Source organism: Triturus cristatus, chromosome 7, assembly GCF_964204655.1.
Source record: "Triturus cristatus chromosome 7, aTriCri1.1, whole genome shotgun sequence".
NCBI classification, from domain to species: domain Eukaryota; kingdom Metazoa; phylum Chordata; class Amphibia; order Caudata; family Salamandridae; genus Triturus; species Triturus cristatus.
The window spans coordinates 1,140,705,142-1,140,729,285 of record NC_140590.1 but is presented as its reverse complement, the minus strand read 5'-3'; the positions used below and the strand labels follow the sequence as shown (position 1 = coordinate 1,140,729,285).

Here is a 24,144-nt window from a genome sequence, read left to right as displayed (position 1 = left end):
AACCACCAAAAACCATCTGGTGGGGAATCAACCGGTTGTGGGCCTTCTCTCCATCATCACAAGATGTGAACAGGTAATTTTCAGGAAGTATATCAATGTTTGACACTGGGATAATTTTTGGAGTGGCAGGAGCGTCAGAGGATGCTGACATATTGGACACAATGTGACCTTGCAGGATTGGGAAAGTGCTTGTAGTAATAGTGGGACATTCCATGTAGAGCTAGTACTAGAGCTACATGGTTGTGACCCATGCTCTGAAGTTTGAGGTGGAGCGTAGTGGTAAATGGGATACACACATTGCCTCCCCATATATTACTGACTGTTGTAGACATACTCATTATTATTTCTTGACATGGAGTTATTCTGGATTATGAGTCTTTGGTTCTTGTTGACAACAACAGTGCTCTCGTCGTCGTTTGCATTGTCATCAAGATCATCGTAGACAAGGCAGATGTAGAGGACTAGGATGACGTCGACAATGTTTGTCGTCGGCAATGGCTTAGTTATAGACGAGGCAGTCGTAAACGAGGCCATTGTAGACGTGGTTATCGTAGATGTAGGAATCGTAGACAAGGGTGTTGTAGACAAGGCCATCATAGACAAGGCCGCCATAGACGTGGTTATCTCTTAGACTAAGCTATCATAGACTAGGTTATGGTAGACAAGGCTGTCGTCATAGACCATCATCGTAGATGACCATCATAATGAGGCAGTCTTAGACGACCATCATGGATGAGACTGTCGTCGATGAGGCTATCCTAGATGACTGAAGGCGACCATAGTAGACAGCTACAATAGATCAGGCAGTCACAGATGACCAGAGTGGACTAGTTAGTTGAGGCCATTGTAGATGCCATTCATAGAGGAGGCCGCCCCTGAAAGAGGCCATCATAGGTGAGGCAGTAATAGTACATGGTTGTGGTCATTGACGCTATCATAATTTTTAACGCCGATTCTGACGGCGGTTTTGCCATAGATGGCTCATTGTCAAGTTAGGAGGATCTCCCTGATGTAGTATCAGGGCTGACGAGGGAGCTCTAGGTTTGCCTCAGAGGTAGTTTTTTTCCAATTTTCTCTCTGTGAAAATTGCTTTATGAAGAATCATGGTAAGTCTTTTTTTATGGTTTTTTTGCACGCCTTCTAGAGACCATTGGCAGGACCACTTTCCATTTGACCTCTTGTGAGGTGAAGGCATCCTCACTGTCCTCATCAGAAGTGACAAATTTAAGTTTCTGTAGTCCCAATATTAGACTCCTCTCTCTAAACTGGAGTGTTTTCGGGGAAAAGGTTAGACATATTTTGTAGTCCTTTACCTGGTTTCCTGTGCCAGAGTCAGAGAAATTAAACATGAAATATAATCTTAGATGATCCAAAAAGAAGTAATAGCTTAAGAAACTGAGCAGAGGTCAGGGAGAATACGGTCACATGACGTGCTGTAGAAAATATGAGGGACTTAGCCTCTGTTGGGAGTGTTCTAGAGGGAGCTGTTGGTTACAGTTCAAGTTTGGTCGTTGAAACAAAAAGGACAGATAGGCTATTAAACTGACTTTTTAATTGCCATTCTAGCCTATGATAGTGATACATACTGCTTTATTTTGGTACTGTGGGACTCCCACTTGGACAAAGGGGAATGAATCAAGCATGTGAATCTATGAAAGACCCAATACAAGAGAACTCAAATTCACCTGCCACAGCTGGGCATTTTTGGGCACCTCTTTCAACCAAGGTCTACAAGGATCATTCCCATTGCATTTATTCCCTCTCGTTTTCAGAATGACTTAATTAGCTCTGTTTCTAAGGCTAATTTAGCTCCCAATTTTAATTTTGGAAGGAAATTAACATTGCCAAAAGAACAGCATATTTTATACAGAAAATGACTCTTGGTGAAAGTGCTTCGGAACCCTATACATGGGCAGAAATTATCAGGATGTAAGACCATCATTAACATCTCAATAAGAAAGGGATATTCTGCCATGTGAGAAATGTGACCATTATAATATATGTCAACCCATTTAGTTAGCAAAGAGTTATCCCAATCATCAGTTAAATTTGCAAGATACATGCTTTATTGCATGGCTAGCTGGACAGATGTTATTTAAATTGTCACTAGCAAAGTTGCCTCTATTTCATACAAGAGAAAGCAGAGTTTTCTGTTTGGCATGATTTGTGTATGCACTCAGCACTTGACACTTTGGCGCTTTCTGTGCCAATAAGACTTACATTTAAAGGGCTGTTATGTTATGTTAGAAGTTCTTGTAAAGCACACGTACACCAAAAGGTTTCATGGTGCTGAAGTCCAGGAGAAACTGCTGCAAAGGAGATTTTAACCATATGCTTGTCGGAACAGCCAGGTCTTTAACTGTTTCCTAAACAGAGCATAAGAGGTCAGAGATCTAATATCCAGAGAGAGAGAATTCCAGAACTGAGGAGCCAGGACTGCAAACCTTAGTCCCCCAGGTTTCTTCTGTTTTGACGACGGGATGACCAACAGATTCAGATGGGAAGACCTAGGGTCCCGGAGAGGAACACCGCGCTGAATCCGGGAGGATATAAATGCTGGACTGCTGCCATTTAGAGCCTTGAAAGGTGATGCACGCTAGCTCGAATGTGCAACGTTTGGCTACTGGAAGCCAGTGAAGTCTGACCATTAATGGCATAACATGGTGCCATTTGGGCTGGTGGTAAATCAGTCTGGCAGCCTGATTTTGCACTAGTTGCAGACGTCTTAGTTGATATGCCGGGACGCCCACGTAAATCAAGTTGGCGTAGTCAATGCCAGAAATGACTAAGGCCAAGACAACCTGGGTCAGGGCCTCTATAGTAAAACATCTACTAATCTTCCTGATTCTTCGTAACTGGAAAAAGCAGGAAAAGACCACTGTCCCAATCATGGGCTTTCACAGACAAGCACTGACACACCCTTTAGCGATTAAGCAGAAGAGAAGTGACTGAAATCTTATCACACCAGAGCACCTGTGGCCACACTTAAGATGCATGTTCCCCTCTACAGAAGTAGGAGAACAGGGGTTTGAAAATCTATAAAACACTGCTATAAGACACTGCTCAAAATGAGCTAAAGATCACAGACACAGTTTTTTGTAATTTATTTAATAATACTAAAGCCCACTGCTTTTGATCCTTATTCCCTATGTCAGCTTTACAGTGGTCAAAGACACAGTCACTGATGGCTACTCCAAAGGGACTGCATTGTAATTTTAGCACAAAATAACCAGAAGCTAAATGAATGCTTTAATCAGACTTTCTGCAGGTAGGCTCAGAGAAGTTTATAACGGTTATACAGTAGCATGCTACATGCAGGAACAGGAGAAAAACGGAGCAGTTAAGACCATGAAGTATTCTTACGCCAGGAGAGCTGACCGCTTAGCAAGGCAAAAAACAAAGTAAGCGCTAACACAGGAAGGTTGCAAAGGTTGGTAGGATGAAAGATCTTGATACAGATTCAGTACAGTCTGCAAAAACAAAATACACCAACAGCCCAGATAGGTCATGTTGTACGAGATACGTGTATGGTATTTGCAATATGCTGTGGCAGTTATTGACCTCTTCAACAAGCATTGGCATAGCCAATACGTCTCACCTTTGGGACCTTATAAGTGTCTAGCCATGCAACGGTTGATGTTGTTGCACCAAGAATATTGTGCTGCATAACTAAATACTTATATGGTCCTAAAAGCGAGACCTATTGGCTATGCCAATTCATGTTTTAATTGTTATTTTTTAGAGGGCCTGCCAACTGCAGTTTGCTGCCGGGTTGCTCCTTTTACACCATGCATTTTTGGAAAGGCTGGTTTTATTTTTATTCATCGTTCCAAGATCGGTGCCTACCATAATGGATTGGTAGATATAAAAAAAAAAAAAAATGGAGGCTCTCTCATTTTGTATGTATGCGCATGAGTTGTGATGCGCGCATGTACGTGTGTCATTATAGCTGCGAGGGTAAAATACGCTTTTAGCTTTTGTTTCCAATGCTTCACTACATATGCAAAAAGTATTGGCAAAGACAATAGGTCTACATTGACCAACAAAAGGAGAGACAATTGTCTTTGCCAATCCATGTTTTTTTTTAGAAAGCCTTAGAAGAACATCAGCAAAATGTGCTGGGCAGCAAGTTCGAAATATGGCCAGAAGAGTGCACTGTCATCCCTCCAGTTACCGATGGTATGCATGCTCAGCAGTGCTAAGGAGTCAGAGAGGAAGCTGAAAACACACGTATCCCCTGGATACGGTCAGTGTTTAGTCCCCGTGGGAGCAGGGTGCAAGAGCAGGGTACAATTATTTCAAAGCGAGCACGCTTGTGAAAGATCAGAGGAGCCCGCAGACATTGCGGATGCTTATATAGCCGCTGACACTGGGGAAATGTGCAGAGTGTGTGAGGGAGATTGAGGTAGAAAGGGCAGTAGAGAAAGTAAGGTGGGCGAGGGGAGGAGAGAGAGAGATGAAGAGGGGACCTAGAGAGACTGGTGTATGGGCGCGGAAGAGGGAGAGAGGAAGGAGTGGAGTTACACGTGATGGAGACTGTAGGAAGAGAGCCGTGTCAGAGCGTGTGGAAATGAGACGTGCTTGCATGCGCTCATTACTGAGGTGTTCGGATATCAGCAGGCCGAGGCTGTGTAAGCACAAGTGTGCCCGGCCTGGCCCTGCCGGTGACACTGGAAGACTGATTGTGCGCTGGAAGTGGCCCCAAGACAAGCAGTGGTAAGAAAAACAAGCACTCATGCTTGTGCTGGCATCCACCTTGCGGGAGCGAGCAGCAGCGCAGGGGCCATCTGTTTTCTATTAGCGCTAGCCGCTGCTCGCTCTGGCAAGGTGGATGCTGGCTCAAGTACGAGTAATTGAAAAGAGCTGACCGAATCCTAACGGTCACTACTAGAGCAGCACTGCGCGCTATCCTCTAGGCGAGACCTAAAAATCAGTTGCTAGTTTTGCCACACTGAGTTAGGAGATTTTAGTAATGGTGGTATGTGAATCTGATTAAAGTTCTCAACACTCACTGTTAACCAGACACAAACTAAAAGTCAAACAAAAGTTAAACAATGGAAACTATATTACAAATGCCTCCTGACGGAGCTGCGGGATACACACCATTACAAACAAAAGTCAGTACACGATTTCCTAATCCAACATCTATAAAAAGTAACTGACAGAAGGAGTAAGTATCAAGGAAAAGGATACGTAATTTATAAACCTAGTCATTCAATTTCTAGGCAATTCTGTCCAAATATGCATGCCAAAGAAAAGAGAGTGGACAAGTTTCATTTTAGAAACCAGTTCTGTATTAGCATTGTTTTCCGCATTAAGGGTTGTCATATGACACTTTTCCTTTCAACCCACTTCTTTATTGTATTAAATATTTTTGACTCTGCATACTTTAAAAACAGGAGGCTCTCATAATTAAGATAACAAAATCAAATAATAAATACTTTTAGATATTATTCGCTTTCACGTATGCTTATTATACAATATTTTCCAGTGTCATTCATGGGAATGAACAATTAGTACAAACATTCTGCAAAAAATGAAAAAACATTATCCACCATGCAATCACGTTAGCAAGAAAATCATTCGGTTCTGTTTAGATGTTGCAGCAATTTACAAAATAGGATGCATTATGTTTGCTGACACGTGTTCAAAGCAGGTTGTGAACTTAGAACTTTACATTTAATCGATCATCATTAAGTAGAAAATCTAAAAATGACTGAATTGTTGTTATTCGGCTGCACAAGATGGAACAATGAGCAAAATGCCCGTAATAACTTTAAAAAGCAACACTTTCTTGAAAATCTGAGAAGTGTATAACAGAATTAAAGCTTCCAAGTACAAGTTATTATATACAAGTGGTTATAGCCCAAACGTCTCATCACATAAATGGTGTGCCGTTACTTCAGGAGAAGAGGGGAATTAGCATAGCGCTTGTTGGTTTACTCAGCATGCTATAAACTCCAGTAAAAATAATCAATGAAAACGTTGAAGGCTAGGAACATCACATATTTGCGTTCAACAACACTCAGAATTGTAGCCATGTCTGGAAGTTTAATAACTGCGATACATTTCTAAAGCACAAACCTCATTATGGTTTTTTTGATTTCTGAAAGTTACCAACAACCATTTGCTAGCAGCACTATCAAAAAGGCAACAGTAACTAGTAAAAGAATCTGTACATCACTCAAATTAAATAACTCTTTAATTCTGCAATGTATAACATATGAATTTGTTAAAGATCAAAAGTAGTAACATCGTGAATTTTATTGTAAGCATTACTTAACAGGCACCAGACTGATGGATGCACTCAAACGTTCAAAAGTGAATTTTAAAGCCTGACACCAAAACAACATAAAACACCCTATAGTGATGCACCAGTGACGTAATTTAGTGTGTGTGTATATCACCGTATACTACTGAACCTTTAAAAACTTTACATAATACAATTGGAAAGCCCTGTTGTATTAAGCAAAAATACAAAAATAATTGATAAAACAATGAGGTTTTGCAAGCTATATAAACCCATGCCTGCTGCAATTGAATCTAGAGTAACATGGCAAGGGTTCAAGAGGTATGCAAACAACAAGAGGCTCCAGCATTAAAAAGTAAAACCGCCATAATGGACACGCAGCTATTACCTGTTGAAATGTTGATACCTAATGTAATACACTACAAATTGTACCTGATTGTTGTACACCATATATGATAACGTAAAAATCCAATAAAGTTTTTTCACAAAAAAAAAGTAAAACAGCCATATCATTTAATATCAACATACCTTTCATTGTTGAGTGACTGTTCATCTGTGGATTGAAACACACTCTGCAGCCCCACCAGGGACGCCGCAAGACCTTTGCCCAAACAACGTCACCAACTTGATGCTTGACAGGGATAAGCTTCTTTTTAGCTTCATGCTTGAGAAACACAAAACAAATGTGATTAGAAGCAGCCATCCACATTGCACATTTATCCTTTCATTCTAAAATAATGAAAAATAACCAGATCAGGTGTATGGGGGTTATGTTTTGCATAATGGATTAATCTTAGCTCTACAACAATGTCAGAATATGATTTAATAACATGTCAGTTTTCTTAAATGTTACATAGGTCTGCTGGCTAAATTTATTGTAATGTTTTCATACACCTTTACAAACTATCAATGGACTATTCAAATGTAAAACACTCAACAAAACACAATTTAGCTATCATAAATATGTATTTTCCTTTTAGTAAATAAACTAATTAGTTTAAAGATAAGATTTTTTGGCACAAAATGTGGTCATCACTTCCAACATACTAAACTATCAACACGCAAAATCTTTTTTTCTGAAAGTGACTTACAAATGCATGTACTTTAAAACATAAGTGATTCTATGTCAGGACTGGAGGCGAGAATTATGCCATATATTCTTCACTTTATTGCTCAGCAGTCGTTATTTAAACAGACTACATTTCCCATCAAACCCTGGGGAAATTGTAGTCAAACAAAATTAACCAATGAGCACTGTCCATAGTCCACCAATAGGGGTCCTCCAGCATCCAGATAGTCTGCCCTCACTGGTCCTTCCTCCTCTTTCTTCGCTGCTCAGCAGCCGAGCTAAGTGGTTTCCTCATTGATAACGATTGTTCTGTCATGCCGTTAGGTAGCGATATTATAATTGCATGCTGTGCCACGGCTTACTTAATATTTGCTGCCACGGCTTACTTAATATTTGCTGGTTATGCCGCTAGTTATTCAGCTGCCTGAAGCGTTTTCTAACATTTTGTTCCTTTGCCTGCTGCCCGTACTATCAGGCAGAGCGGGGCTCGAGCCCGCGCCCGCCCTCAGTTCCAGTAAGACTTGTTTTTCCGGGCGTGTGTCCGCCCCGTTGTTGGAGCCGTGGGAGCTTGTCTCCTACGCGGCCTGTTTGGTGACCCTTGCTCCTCCGCCCGTCAGGGGGCGCAGTTGGTGTTTCCTACGGCGCGCGCATTTTAAACCCAAGGGTCTGTGCGACGTCCGTAGCGGGTTTGTCCTGGCCTGAGGCATGAAGCGAGCGCGCGGCCTCCATCTTCATTTCAAAGGCAGCCACTCATATTGCGTTCACGCACCACTCGGCACATTGTGTGGAGTCTGTATTTACCCTTCCACACCCTATTGCGTCTGTATTGCTGTGTGTGAAACACGCTTTAAGGCACCTGCCCAGGCCAGCTTTGTCCACAGGAATTACTGTATTTATTTCTTACTATCACCAGACTTGGGTGCCAGGGGCCTCCGAACCCAGTTTTCAATTATAATTGCGAGTCTTCTCGCCCATCTATTGGCTGGCATCCACCCTTGTATATTTTGGAGAGTTTCCAGCAGTGTCTGAGACCCAGACCCAGTGAATGTTTACCTCCTCGGCTGTGTGTAGCCTAGCCATCATCATGGAATACGAATACGATGAGGATGAGGATGATGATGATGATGATGATTATTCCCATGGAGGGGATAATGCCATGACCGACCTCCAGTGGTATGAGGACTTCTATGAGGCAGTGAACACCTCAATATACCACGCTGCGTGGGAAGCCATGGCCCCCTTGGAGGACCACCTTACCCAGCACACTGATTAGGCGTTAGCGCGCTTTGCAAATCTCCCGGTGGTTCCCCCACCTCCTGCAACTCCATCCTCCCCCCCCCACCGGCCAAACGTCCACGCGAAGCAGAGATGGACACTTCCGCCTTCGATAGGCATAAGCAAGCTTTCCTTGCCACTCAACCAAGTGTCCCCCAGGGGCATCCCCCTCCTGTCCTCCAACACTTGGGCACTAACGATCCCGAACCGGGTCCTTGCAACCCACCCAACCCATCTTCTCTTCTTGCCACTTCGGATATGTTCGATTCGGATGAAATTGTGCACCCTCACTCATCCGACTGGGCCCCTGCAGACAAGGTAGCAGAATAAGTGACAATGCGCATTCAGAAGGTCCTAGAAAAAGATGCCCGTAGTTGTTCGCGGGCGGAATGTCCTCGCCCTGGACAGCAAAGTCACCTTAACCCCTGAAATAGACACCCGCATGGCGACTTTCTTGCAAAAATTTATGCGCGACCCCAGGAAGGGTATTGATAGGTCCTGGCGGTCCTGCCAGGACAAACTCCTAGACATCCTTGGCCCTTTAACAAAGATTCTCGACATGGCGGAGGAGGCGAAAACATCAGGTTTCCTCATCTCCCCTGAGTCCTTGTCAGGCTGGGCCCAGAGAGCCATTGTGTTCCTGGGCAACGCAAACTGCGCAATCTCCACAGAACGCCGGCGCGCTCTTTTGATTAAAGTGGACACCAAGCTTGGAGACCTCGCGGATATGGAAGCTGGAGCGGTGGCCCGGGGACCCTCGTGAGAGAACTGGGAAAGTTTGTAAACACCTTCTCCGTCCTGGATAAGGCTCAGTCGACTATCAGGAAAGTCTTCCCTTTGGTTTTCCAGGGGGCCGGTCGAGGCAGGGGCCGCTCGACCGGCTGAGGTTCCAACAGCCAGTCACGTGGGCAAGGCTCTGCTAAAGGGCAATATCAAGACCAAAGCCGTTTTGGCAACTTCTACCCAACGAGAGGCAAGGGACGAGACTTCCGAGGAGCTGCTTCCTCTTCCAACGGAGAGTCTACTCCCTTCTTCCCATCTGAAAATAGGGGGGCAGCTGGGGAATTTTTTCCAGGCCTGGACTTCTGTCACGGGGGACCCAAACCATTCTCTAAACCATTCAGGGTGTTCATATAGAGTACCAGGGGACCCCTTCCCAACTCACAAAGCCGCGCCCCCTGCATTTCTCCTGCCACAACTCCTCTCTAGTAGACGAGGAGGTTACCTCTCTCCTGTCCAAAGGAGCGATAGTCCCCGCAGTCCTTCACCCTCGGTGTTTCTTAAGCAATATTTTTCTTGTAGAAAAAAACGGATGGAGGCAAGCGCCCGGTAAACAATCTGAGCAGCTTCAACGAGTGGCTGGTTTACCGCCACTTCAAGATGGAGGGAATCCATCTCCTTCGGGATATGCTGCGCTTAAACGATTGAATGGCCCGTCTCGGTTTGGTGATCTCAATCTTCCCTCCCCACTGCCGTTTCCTGCAGTTCCTTAGGCGCGATCAGATTTTCAAGTTCGCCTCCCTCCTGTTCGGCCTCTCGTCGGCCCCTTGGTGCTCTACCAAGGTCCTCCACCCAGTGGTGAAATGGTTAAGAGCTCGGGGGTATTTGGATGATAGTCTACCTCGACGACATCCTGATCATGGACGCCTGCCCGCGTCGCCTTCTTCATCATCTTCAGATGGCGGTAAACCTCCTTCAGGGACTGGGGTTTGTCATCAACAAAGCAAAGTCAATGCTTTCCCCTTCACAGAATCTGACATTTCTGGGTTTCATGATCGACTCAAGGTCCTCTTCTCTCAGCCTCCCCACTCAAAAAATTGCGAAGATCCGTCACGAGCAGAGACGTACCCTAGCCAGAGCTCAGGTGTCCCTCCAGGACCGAGTGGTGGGCTTGCTCTCAGCCTCTATACAGGTGATCTTCCAGGGCCCCTTGCATTACCACGTGCTGCAACGCCTCAAGACGTCTTACCTCCGCAGAGAGCTCCCTTACTCCCACAAAGTAGCCCTGTCAGTGGAAGCCAGAGGCGAAATACATTGGTGGTTACAACACATGGAGGCTTGGAACGGACGCGCCATTTTCGGGTCCGCTCCAGATTTAGTTATCGAATCAGACGCCAGCAATCAGGCCTGGGGTACCAGGTGCAGCGAATTTTCTAAAGGAGGTTGTGGTCTCCAGAAGAACGCAGTTTACACATAACCTGCTTGGAACTCCTTGCGTGCTCCTTCGCGGTTCGTTGTTGGACCAGGGACCGAATTCAGTCTTCCGTCCTCCTCAAAATGGACAATGTCTCGGCGGTCTGCTATATCAATCATCTGGAAGGCACCAGATCCAAAGCCCTTTCCGATTTGGCCGCCAGTTTTTGGCAGTATTGCCAGGAACCACGTCTCTGTGACAGCGGAGTATCCTCCAGATCGGAAGATTTTTGTGGCGGACTTTCAGTCCCGGAATTTCAAGGATTCCAGCCTTTGGAAGCTAGACACAGGGGGGTTTCGCCAATTGAACAACCTTGTGGAGATCTCAGGTTTGGTTTCCAGTTCTTCTGGAACTTTCCTGGGATTCTCCAATCCTACTCCCCCGTTCCTTCATCTTCTTATCAGTCCCGACGGGGTCCCTCATCCTCTAGTTCTACAGAACTCATTACAACTTGTCGCGTGGAGGATTACCGGAGACGATGGGAAGTCATGGGCCTTTCGGCAACAGCTGGGAACCTCATGGCTAAAGCATGGGCGGACAGTACTGTCAAGCGCTATAGTTCCGCTTGAGGCAGATGGTCCTGTTGGTGTCTGCGAAGGGGTTGCAATCCCGTTGACACTGATGTAGTTCACATCCTGAATTTTTTAGCCCACTTGGCTTCTGAGGGTCTCGCTTACCGGTCTATTAACACCTTTTGTTCTACTATTTCGGCGGGTCATGTACCTGTGGGCAATTCTGCGGTTGGCGAGCATCCTCTGGTCTGCAGACTGCTCAGGGGCGTTCGGCTATCTTTGCCTCCTGAGCCCCGTTACTCAGCCTTATGGGACGTCAACCAGGTCCTGAATTTGTTCCTATCCTGGCAGCCCAATAGGTTTCGTTCCAGGAAGGAGCTGTCAGCCAAGTTGGCTATGCTGCTTTGTCTGGTCTCTTGCAGACTGGTCTCAGATGTATTGGATATCTCCTTCAGGATGTTCACACCTTCTGGGGTGACCTTCACTCTTTCTAGAAGGACAAAATGTCACACAAGAGTGATTTCATACCCAGAATTCCTGGATTGCCCCAAGTTGTGCGTAGTTTGTTGCTTAAAAGTTTACAAGGAGATGACGGAGGAGTTTCGTCCTCTGGGGGAGCGTCGACTCCTCATTTCTCTCCGCAGACCTTTTAAGGCAGTTTCTTCCCCCACCATCGCTAGATGGGTTAGGTGGGTTATGTAGGAAGCAGGAATCAACCTTAGGGAGTTTGGTGCCCACTCAGTTAGAGGGGCTATGGCTTCCAAGGCCTTTGGCTTGGGCGCCCATTTGGAGGACACTCAACGCGGCGGATTGGTCTTCTGACTCAACCTTCAAGAGGTTTTACTTCAAGCCTGTGCTAGACTGGCTCAACTTGTGGTGAGCAAGCTTTGAACTAGCATAATCCTCGCCTCCAGTCCTGACCTAGAATGAAAAATGTCCTAGCTAACGTAACGGATAGTTTCAATTCTATTAAGGACTCGTATTTCAGTAAGTAACCCACTTGGGGATTCTGTGTCAGATGGGCTTCACGTTCTTATACTGTTGGAGATGACTTCTCCACCTGTATGTTTGTAATGCAGTCCATTGCCTGTTCCTTGAATTTCTTAAGTTCTATTTGGTTGTCTGCCATGTCACGCTTGTATTCTGTCGACATCCGTTTCTCTACGTGAATTGATGCTCCTGTTTTTACCTCCATAGGGTCTGACTTCAACAAACAGGACGTCTGAGGAGTTTGGCCAGCTGACTTCGCACTCAGAAAGAGAAGGAAGGACCAGTGAGGGCAGACAATCTGGATGCTGGAGGACCCCTATTGGTGGACTATGGAGAGTGCTCATTGGTTAATTTTGTTTGACAACAGTTTCGCCAGGGTTTGATGGGAAATGTAGTCTGTTTAAATAATGGCTGCTGAGTAATAAAGTAAAGAATAGAAGGCATAATCCTCGCCTCCGAGTCTTTAAAAAAATTGAAACTTTCCGTTACGTTAGCTAGGGAATTTTTCATTTGCAATGACAAAGTGAACACAAAATGGACTCATTCTTGGCACGCTTTGCATTGGTGTGACAAGGTTCCAAATACTTCCCTTTATTAAAGAATCAAATAAAATATATCATGCATTAAGAGGCCAATTACTTTCTGATAACATAAATGTTGATCCTTCACTAGCTGTGTGCATACACCCTAACAAAAGAAGAAAGAAGTTAAATAAATTTGTCAGACACTGGGGTCAGGCGCTTTGCTGAAAATATCTTTGAAGTTTATAATAGTGTACAGGCCGAATATTTGCAAGAGAGCAAAATACATTTTATCCCTGCTTCAGAAGAGTTTACCGTCGTTTTTTTTTTATCCAGCAATGTGTTTGAAAAACATAATTTACTCAATGACTGCAAATCTATGGAAAATCATTGGCAGGAACAGGTGTTACATTAGTTAAGCCCATGTAACAGAACAAAGGTTCCTGAAAATGTTACAAATGTCAACATCAACATCGAAAAAAAATTTTTTTTTTGTTTTTTTTTTTAAATAATCGAAGAACACAATACTATCATGAAAAATGTTGTATAATTCAAACTGTCCAAAGTGGAAAAAGTACGCTCGTTGCTCCAGTGATTCATACAATTATATAGCAAAGTACAAAGTTTGAAAAGGAAAAGATTAAAGAACATGACTCAAGTTAAGCACTCTATAAGGTCATCCGCCTAATAAGGCAGTTACAACTCGGAGAAGTGTGTACAAAGTTCATGTGCCGAATGGTAATGGCATTTCTACCTACATGAAGATCGAGATCATCACGACAGACACAGAAAAACCAGGGGACGGGATAAAAGAATCAAGCATTTGCAATGCAATCAGTCTCGCCTTTGGTACCTTATATGTATTTAGCTATGCAGCACATTAGCCTGAGTGCTAAAACATCTACTGTTCTTTAACATGGAGGGAAAGTAAGCACCAAACTGCGTGACATGCCAGGTATGGGAACACATGGAGAGAAATATTGCCTTTCAGCAGAAAAATGGTTTAGTCCAAAGCTTTGTTCTTAATATGAAATCAGGGCCTTCGGTGGTCATATCACTGAAAATACAAGATTTGAAAAAATTATTATTGTCTACGGGTGCTCGTGGAAGACAATTTCTATGGACTGGAATCTAGAGAATGCTAAAGTGATTCTGGTATTTTACTGATCTCTGCTGGCCGTTTTCTATCAAGAAAGTTAAATTGAGAAAGTTGTCAGAAAAATAAAAAAAAGAAAGTCCCTCAGTAGGAAGCAATTCTGGTATTTTACTGACCTCTACTGGTCGTTTTCTATCAAGACAGTTAAACAGTGGCAGTTGAACAGAAAAAAAAGTCTCCAAGAGGAAGCAGACAAGTCCTAGGGCTGATCTCCAGAGCCCACAAACTACATGCACATATAAGTATATACTAAAGTATATACAAGATGTCTTGCATGCGCGACTTAAAAAAGGAAAGAAACATGTGAGCCAGTCAAAGACAACACCTAACTATTAACTCCCTTAGTGACATTCTTAGGATCCATTGTTCTATTACATTTGATGGCCCTTCGTGCATGGGTGAATATTATTTAATTTAAAGTTTATAAAGCCCACAGCTACACCAAGGTGTTACCCGGCACTAAACGTCAGGCAGGAAACTAGCCCAGCCAGCAGCTCAGAACAGCCATGTTTTCAGCTGCCTTCTGAAAATCGAAAGTGAGAGGCATTGCTTTAGCTAATGCGGTAAGGGGTTCAATAACTTGGGGCCCTCATAGACAAAGGAAGGCCTTCCCATACATGACTGTTTAACTATGGGGATCACACACAGGGACGGCTCACTAGAGCAAAGAGGCATAAAGGTTGATATGGTTTGACAAAGTCCTGAAGGTACCGTGGACCAGCCCCTGCTCTACCTCTACGCATGCAATGTATGCTTAAACCCATCACGATATTTGATGATACCAGCTTACAAGTTCAAATTATGCCACTGATGCAGAGGTCTCGACACTCAAGAGCTATGCATGTAATTGAAAGGAATGTGATACTATTAAATGTGCTGATACAAGGCCCAACTCTATCCCAGTACCCAGAGGTATGTCTGCTTGGGCTGGTACATTCAACGAGCTTGTTCGGTTCTCTAGAATTCCATCAGGAAAATTTTCAATGTAGTTAAGCACGAATATCTCTACCTTTGTGCGGGATCCTAGAGTACCTTTTCAAAGAGAACATTTCTCATTAATGGGGAAAAAAAACACTGAGTAAGTGACATCTGAAGGTGACATGTAATTAATGTGGTTAATTTTAAATAATTCAAGATGGCAGTAAGAATTTGTATCTGGGTCAAGATGGTGGAAGCTCAGTAGAAAAGATCCGTCCCACTCTCAATCGTCTTGCAACATCCTACTAACCAGAGAAGCTGACAGTTGCCGCAACAAACAGTTTTGTTGCTGTTCTGACCTGTATAAAGTATGCAGCACCAGTAGATCGCAGGAGACACGCTTGTCATCTGCAACTGCTGCACAGGATTACGAGCAGAGTGCAGACAGTAGAGAAGAAGGTGGGCACCAACATGGCCGGGATCTTGCTGGCAACAAAGGCAGAGGCAGACGGGAGATAGGAGGTGGCTAGGCTTCCCTATCTGAGGCGGCCACGCCTCTGCTCCAGATAGCCTCACCGTACACCCTGGATAGGGTGACCTGACCAGCCAATGTTGCGAAGTCAGGAGGATGGGCCTGAAGGGACTGAGATCCTGAGGCAGTCAGGTTCTCGGTCAGAAAGAAGATAAGAGTCCCACGCCCGTCCTAAGGAAGAAGACAAAACAGACCTGGCAAGAGACCTTGAGCGTAGGTAATGGCTGCTCGGAAAGAATGGGCAAAAATAGACTGACAACCTTCGGTCAACAGAACAGGGGCTTACATTGTGCGAATGCAATGGACAGCGGACAAAGTGGATTAAAGTAATCACAGAGTATAGCTGCTCGAGCCTTACCCTCACCCCTATACTGTCCGGAACTCAGGGGGCTGGATAGACACAACAGGAAGATGGGGTTTGTGTACCAGCGCTGTAGCTCAGTGAATAACAAACCACTGCCTAGACGACACACATCTGACGCACTGCACAGTTGAGCATGGGCTCTCAGTGTGCTGGTGCTACCTCGCAGGCTTTCACTGCAGACTTCTGCATACTGGGAAGGAGCAGGCCTACAGCAGGTGGAAGAGGAGCTAGTAATCTGCCAACAGTAGACTTGCAAGCCAAGGGCTCGGGTCAAGTTGCACAAATTGCTGTCACCCAGAGGCCACAGTGACACTGCACTCCACACCCTAGCAGGAGTATTCTGAAGGCCTTGTGAACCGGGGTCGCTTCGTGAAGAGTGGGCTCACATCCTTGGCTCTCGTCCCAAAGAGAAGTACAGACAGCCAGTGGTATGGCAAAACATCAAGAGCCATCCAGGTCCATCTGAACATAGGAAACACTTGGGCCTGGGGCACCCTTTTGGAGGGGATGCTTGGTGTTCAATACAGACTGTTGTAAGGTTGGTAATACAAGATGTGAAATAGGGGAACCCCATTACCAAACCCCTCAGCCTCTGGTATTGAGGACCATCAGAGTGACTGCGACAGGATCAGCCAGCCCCTGGACCACAGGTGCAACAATTGGCACGACTGCTTTAATAAGCCCACAAGCAATAAAGCAAAAGAAACAACTGGCCAAGTCGCCAATTAAGGAAAATTAAACAAATATGCTTGGCAATGTGTCCTTAAAAGGCACTGCCTCTTCTACTCCTGCAACCTCCCTCACATCCACTAAGGCGATTCTGCTAGCGATTCAATTATTCCACTATCCAACAGTTCTTTGGGATGTGACTGTAGAACCCTCAGTTCATATTCACGGTGAAGCACTTATTGGACCTATATAAATCACGGTCTCAGTTTGGGAGAAGGGTAGAATGTTTATGGAATTCAAGCATTATTTGGTGGAAAACTAATATTAAAAGTAACTAACCTTTAAGCAACAACTTTTAAACAAGAACCACACACTGAATAGAAGTGCCGGCTATCTACACAGAGAAACATGGGGTAACTTTTGAAAAGCAAAAAGGTTTTAATAAGGTAGAAGAATTAGTTTAAAATATTAGAACTAACAAAGTGTCTGGTGAACATGTGGCTCAACCGCCAAGAGTCTGCTTTATATATTGCACTATTGCAAACACACAAAAGGAGAAGGGTGGATGAAGTCTAACCACTAGCACTTGCTCGGGTGGCATCCCAACCCATTGTTCATTTGCCCACCATGCCACCTCATAATAGACCCAGCAATATGCAAATTAGTCTTGACCCTGCTCCAATAGTAAGAGTCCAGCCCGAACTGCCAAACCACATGGTCTCTGAACTGGAACACCAGCAACCCAAGACCAGTTTCTTCATGGTCGGGGCTCTTCAGTGAGGTGTGGCTTGGTACCAGTGGTACCATGAACAAGGGACCCACGTCTGGGTCCATACCATTTTCTACTCTCATCCATAAAATGTTAAAGCGTTACAATTCAGACAACTAATCACTAGCACAACACGCGATTTGTGCCATACGCTACACTGCATTTCCTTCTAGGATAAAATAAAAGCTGATCTTATTTCAGTCCTGCTGGTTTCGTGGTCGAGTCATGCCCTTATCGCCCCCACATCTACTCTGAACAATTTTATAAAATATAAGCACCTTGCAGAGATAATTTTGAGATGTGATCTAAAAATGTTTGAGGAAGCAGTTTCTGTTGAAAACCTAATTGGATATATAAAAAATACAGCCCTAGGGTAACTACATCTTACAACACCTCTTGGACACATTTTTCTGAAAAACTTGCACCTCGAAATGAAAGCCAAATAAAAGACGAGGTGATGGTGCCCTAGAAATTGTACTATGCAAGATCAAATGTACACTAAAGGCAGCTACAAATATGTGGAGGAAGTCAAAAATCCATCCTAATACATTAAGCAGGCAACATAGATTTGCCACTGAAAAGACTTGGAAAAATTAAGTGGATGACAGAAACAAATATTTTTTTTGTATCTTTAAAGAGGTTTGCAAATAAACTTAAGCCAGGAAACAGAAATGCGTGTAGAGACATCTCAGATCCAAGGCTTCTTTCAAAGTAGGATTACCAAGGCAAAGGAAACTATTCTCGATACATTCAGAAATACAGAATTTCCACAATTAAGTTTACACTAAACTAAATTGGTGCACCAATAAAGGTGAAAGACATTAATAAAAAAGCATGAATATCACGCAGTGTATGTGATACTCGTTATAATACTTGCAAGACAAAGAACTCTACTCAAATAGTGTTGGTCCTCTCCAAATTCATCAAAATAATACTTTAGGAGCAAGGTACAATGCAGTTCTAAACACTTCTGAAAACAGGAGTCTTGATACAGCCGAGACATCAAATTATTAGCCTATTGCTGGTGCATTATTTCAGGCACAAGAAATGGGAGAAAATGGTCACCCTTCAAAATACCAGTGGTGAGGTCACCCAAGATTTAAAAGTCAGGCACGGAAACAGCCCTGTACATCAGAGAACTACTTTGTGGAGTACCAAGAAGGAGCTGCATTTTTTATATTAATCCATTGGTCTGCTGCCTTCAAAACTTTGAACCATGACACATTACTGGAATGGCAGGAGCTGTGTCACTGGACAGATGTTAACACCCTACGATAGTTTACCTGCTCATTGAGGGATCGAAGAGCAAAAGTCCAAAATGGGGAATTAGTGGCAGTTTCTCCAGAGGTGGCTTGTGACTTTTCAAAGCGGTAACCCCAGTTTTGTTTAACATACACATGAAGGAATGGCCTTATGGTTACAAACGGAGTATGGTATCACAAGAATGCATAGATGCCAAGGTCAGTTTTCAACTTCAATGTAATATCCATAAGGATACCAAGGATTTCAATTATCTTTAACTTGGATCACAATTGAATGATTCAAGTGTGGCTAGCTTTGAAGAAGCCAATGACGAAAACCCTCTGGGTCTGCACTCAACACATTTTCCATACTTAGACCAAATTACCAGCCAAGTTAAGTAGAGGATGCCAGTGCAGCTGTTGAACAAAATGTCAATACTCTGGGTGTCCTATTCGATACGCAGCTTAATTTGGAAGAACTTACAAAATAAGACAGCTAAAAACGGTAGCAATTATCTAAAATTGTTGGCCAAATGATGCTTATTGAGGGCATGTAACATAGGACCACCATTGTGAAAGCTATTATTGACTCTTGCAGAGACAACTGCTGTGACCAAAATATGTTAATGAGACTCAAGCAGCAAGACCAAAGGTGGAACCTGAAACACTGGTATGCTACGCCAGTTCTTCTAGCACAATACAGGCGGTCTACCGCTTCCGAATTGAGATTCTAACACCTACTGAGACCCTTAGATAATCCACATCAGGAACTTTGGATATCCCTTGAGCAATAGTAGATCAGCTATGACCTCTACCAATTGGTACTGGAATTGTCAAATACCTCTGCTCGGGAACTGAGATTATTGGCATTAACCGGCCTAGTTGCTGCTCTGACTGTACTCTTGATTGCTAGTAGGAGACCCCGATTTTTGATACAGACACCCTTGTACAACAGCAAGCCCAGGCAAGCCTTGAAGTGGCATTTCATTAAGCTTTATTTGTAGTTCACTCCCCACAAAACGATATACTGTTGTCCTAACATGTTTAGATGGAGGGCTGTTTGCCCTCTGCTCCAAGTATCGTTATTCTCATTGTTATCTTGAAGACTAGGATTCTCTTTTCAATTCATCACCAGACGACCAGAACATCTTTTTGTGCAAAATGCATTTATACACGCTTGGTTGCACACCTGTAACAGTTCCCTCCCTTTACATGCCCTAATGACACGCAAACCGCACATGACTTCAGCCTCATTACATAGAACATCAGGTATATACGCAGTGCCACTGAATGCTATGCTATACTCTGCTCTCCTATCTTGCACTCAGAGGGACCCAAATCGTGGTTCTTCAAGAATCACACATCCCAGAGCCAGACGTGACACGCCTTCAAGTGCGTTTAAGAGGTTAGGTCTTCTCCACAAACTTCTCAGATTTTTCTTAGGGATCATTAATCTGGATCAAAGTGGGAGTTCCATTCCAAACCAACATTACTCTTCTTGATAAATAAGGAAAGTATGTCCTTATAGAGGGTGACCGCGATGGCAATCTACTAGTAACCCAAAGTATTTACACTCCCAACTCGGAACAAGCCACCTTCATCAATAGGCATATTTTTTCACACTGGTTGGCACTCCTTGCTGACTACTTTAACTGTGTATGGGATGTATCCATAGACATGTTATTTCCCCCCTATTCTACAGGAAGCAACATCAGACAACTCCTTAATTCAGGCCCGCTGACGAACAATGGACTAACATTTCTGGCTGCAACACAATGCAGGTTTAAGGATTTATTCCATCTACTCCCCTACTCTCCAATATGATCTTCATGTCAGGCTTGACTGAACAGTATTTTCGCCCTCCCTATGCATCTAAATCACTTACATTGTCCATCTGGCCCATACTCTGACCACAATTCACTACGAGCTATTTTTTAGCTGGGGAGTAGTGCTTTAATTCCGTTAACGCTGATCTGTTACATATGTTGAGTGACGCTCGCTCTCATCCCACTTCTGGTCCGAGATTACCTTTCAGCTTACACAGGTCATAGCTGTACCTCCTTGAATAGTTGGGAGGCATATCCACTGGGTACATTTCAACACATCAAGAACAAGCTCACAACCAAGTTCCTTGCTTTATTACTCATGAAACTGGAAGGCTAATTCATCCCAATGCGCGCCTGCCTTGAAGTCAATCGCTGATAACATTGGGTAAGACCAGGAGCTAAATATAATACAGAAAAACAGCCTGCCTGATATGATAGGCGGAATCTCTCGCCATAATTCGAAAAAAGAGCTCACAGTCACAAAAAAGCTGTGCGATTCCAACAACATCATCAGAAAAAATTCAATAATATAAACAAGAAAATCGTATTTATTTTTCTATGCAAATTCTTCTTTTCTTCTCAACATATCATATGTAACAGTCAATACAAACAAGTGTACTTGAAGACTAACAAAGTATAAGCTAAACAAGTATATATTCACAAACTCATTTCATCGCTCTGGATGACTTCAAACACTCTTCTCCAATGGCAAATTCATACCAATAGTCCAATTACACGCGACATTAATACCACGTACATCCTTCCTCAACAGCACACTCCGCTAATAAAATTAGAAGACAAACAGACTACTAAAGATTGGAAGCACAGAAGAGACCAGAATGGAGGTCCTTCCACTACAGATTTTTAAGAATGCTTTGCAAACAGATTAAATGAACATACATATATTTTTTATATTTCAAAAGTCGGTAATATTAAGCGAATGTTCTGGTCCTTGTGCTTCAGTCCAGAGGATGCACTCACATTTCTTTGAGGCACTGGTAGTGATTTAGGTCAACATAATGAATGAATATAAGTCACTATGCAAGAGGAAGTGGTTGCAATGCAAACACTGCTTTTCATGAACTATGCAGAAGTGAACGTTTATGCATTGGTCTAAAACTACATTGGTGGTGGGAGTACTTTCTGCAGGCCAAAACTGCCACAAGCTATACCAAAGCAAGACTGCTTTGACAATGATTCAAAAGCATGTATATTTTTTTTCTCCGACTGTTGTAGGATTAATGTTGTTCCATAGCCACAAAATATATTTTACATGGAGGAATATAAAAACTCCCTGCCCACAACGTTTTTCGAGAAGTTCCGAAACCAAAGAAGAGGATTTCTGGCACTACACAGTGAAGCTTAGGGATGCAAGTTTTAGGATCTTGCCTTACAGTCCAGTATGGATATTAGGCCAGGATAGCAAATACCTGTGTAGCTTTTCTGAGGAAGATTCTGGAATAATCACTGCTGGCCATTCTGTTACAAACAGGATCTTCCTGATAACAGGGCTCTGCATTAGTGGAACTGAAACTTAAAGTCAGCACAATATTCCGTTGTGTGTGTGCAAAACGAATAGTTTCTTACCTCTCGGTGTAGTTTTGCAGCTTGAAGAACTTTCTGGATTCACTATGCTGTGCATTATTCCGCCATCTAGAGGTTGGGTCCGAAATTGTAGTATTTCCTTTTTTTTTTTTTGGTGGTGGGTGTCGACAACGTAGTACCATTTGGTCTCCTTCTGTGACGTAGACTGGCTTCCTCCGGAAGCTCCCACCTTTGGTAGACATTTTCGCATTTTTTTTTTTTTTTTTACTTGCGGTCTCAATTTCCTGCTTATAGTTCTCTTCCTTGGCAGAGGAGGGTGGCTTCGCTAGTGAATCCAGAAGGTTCTTCAAGCTGCAAAACTACACAACAGGTAAGAAACTATTCGTTTTGCAGCGTGAATCTTTCTGGATTCACTATGCTGTGCATAGACTTTGTAGCAGTTTGCTAGTCTTGTGCCGGTTGGGTGGAAGATGAACTTTGGTTTGTAAATAGATGCTGAAAGACCTTTTGTCCTACTAGTGCCTCCTTGTTCATTTGAATGTCCACACAGTAATGCTTGGTGAATGTGTGTACTGAAGACCATGTTGCTGCCATGCAAATGTCTTGGATTGGAGTGTTAGCGAGAAAGGCAATAGTTGCTCCTTTCTTTCTTGTTGAATGCCCTCGTGGCGCCCCTTGTAAAGTTTGTCCTGCTTGTGTGTGGCACAATTGTATGGCTTGTGCTATCCATCTTGCGATAGTGTTCTTGGCTATTGGTCTTTCCAGAAAACTCTTTGCAAAGGACACAAATAGTGGTTTTGTTTTCCTGCATTCTTTAGTCTTTTCCATGTAATACATGACCGCTCTTCTTGCGTCAAGTGTGTGCAAAGCTCTTTCCGCTTTGTCTTTTGGGTTTTAATAGAAACTTGGTATCTGTATACTTTGGTTTATGTGAAATTTTGACACCACCTTTGGCATGAATTGTGAATCTGTCCTCATGACAATTCTGTTACTATGCATCTGGAAGTAGAGTTCCTGTAATGTTAGCGCCTGCAGCTCACTTACTCGACGTAAGGATGTTAGTGCCACTAAAAATGCAGTCTTTATTGTAAGCATTTGTAGTGTTGCTTTGTGTAATGGTGCAAAAGGTGCTCTCATCATTTGTGCTAGAACAATGTTAAGATTCCAAGCAGGTGCTGGTACCATTTTTGGTGGTGCGATTCCTTTTGCACCCTCTAGGAGCCTTTTGACTACATGTGAGGTGATGAAGCTTTCCCCAGTTTCTCCCCTTGAATGCTACAATTGCAGCTAAATGTACTTTAAGTGATAAAAAAACGTAATTTACTTTGTAGTAAATGTGTGAGATATTTGAGCACTGTTCTTTCCTTTGTAATCTTTCTTGAGACGCCTTTGAAGACACCATTGGGTGTACCTCTTCCACTCTTCTGTATAACATTTTCTCGTTGTTGGTTTCCTAGCTTCTCTTAAAACAGCCATTGTGCTTTCTGGTAGTTTGAGATGTGCGAATTTTAAGTCCTCAGGAGCCATGCTGCTAGGCCTAGGCTCTCTAGTTCTGGATGAAGCACTTTCCCATTCTGCATTGTTAGCAAATCCTTTCTTCTTGGAAGTTTGTGCATTGCTCCTTCTGAGATTACCATTAGTGCCGAGAACCATGTTTGTTTGGCCCATTGTGGAGCTACGAGAATCACTGTCATCTTGCTGGTCCTGCATTTGCAGATTACCCTGTTCAGCAACGGTATTGGGGGAAAAGCGTAAGCAAATTTTCCTGACCAGTCTATCCATAGCGCATTCCCTAGGGACTGCTTGCAGGGTCGCCTGGATGCGAAGTTTTGGTATTTTGGGTTGTTGCAAATAGGTCTGTTTGAGGTGTTCCCCATTGTTTGAAGATTTTCAGCACTTTTGCTTGGTTCAGTTCGTGGGATACTGTTTGTCTGCTCAGCTGGTCTGCTTCTAGATTGTCCTTCCCTAGTAGGTGTATTGCTAAGATGTCTATTCCCCTTGGAATTGCCCATCTCCAAAATTTGTTGTGCTAGTGTTGAAAGTGCAACAGAGTGAGTCCCTCCTTGTTTGTTTATGTAGAACATCGTTGTAGTGTTGTTCGTTTGTACCAACACCCTTTTCCCGTATAGCTGCTTCTGAAAGGCTTTTAAGGCTAAGAACACGGCTTTTAGTTCCAAGATATTGATGTGTTAAACCGCATCCTGAGGTGTCCACAATCCCCTTACTTTGAGATTGTCCATGTGTGCTCCCCATCCCACTAGGGATGCATCTGTTATGGTCATTGTCGGAGTTGCAGGTGTAAAAACTCTCCCC

The 24,144-nt window shown here is 43.5% G+C and overlaps 1 protein-coding gene across 2 annotated transcripts in view; it reads right to left on the bottom strand.

Annotated features, from left to right (window-relative positions):
* NSD1 (nuclear receptor binding SET domain protein 1) overlaps positions 1-24,144 on the bottom strand; it is a 1,235,760-nt gene that overhangs the window by 926,485 nt on the left and 285,131 nt on the right. For both annotated transcript variants that reach the window (XM_085618316.1, XM_085618317.1), the window contains exon 3: positions 6,779-6,914. In XM_085618316.1, coding sequence (XP_085474442.1) covers positions 6,779-6,914 — 136 coding nt within the window. The remainder of the gene's footprint in view (positions 1-6,778; positions 6,915-24,144) is intronic.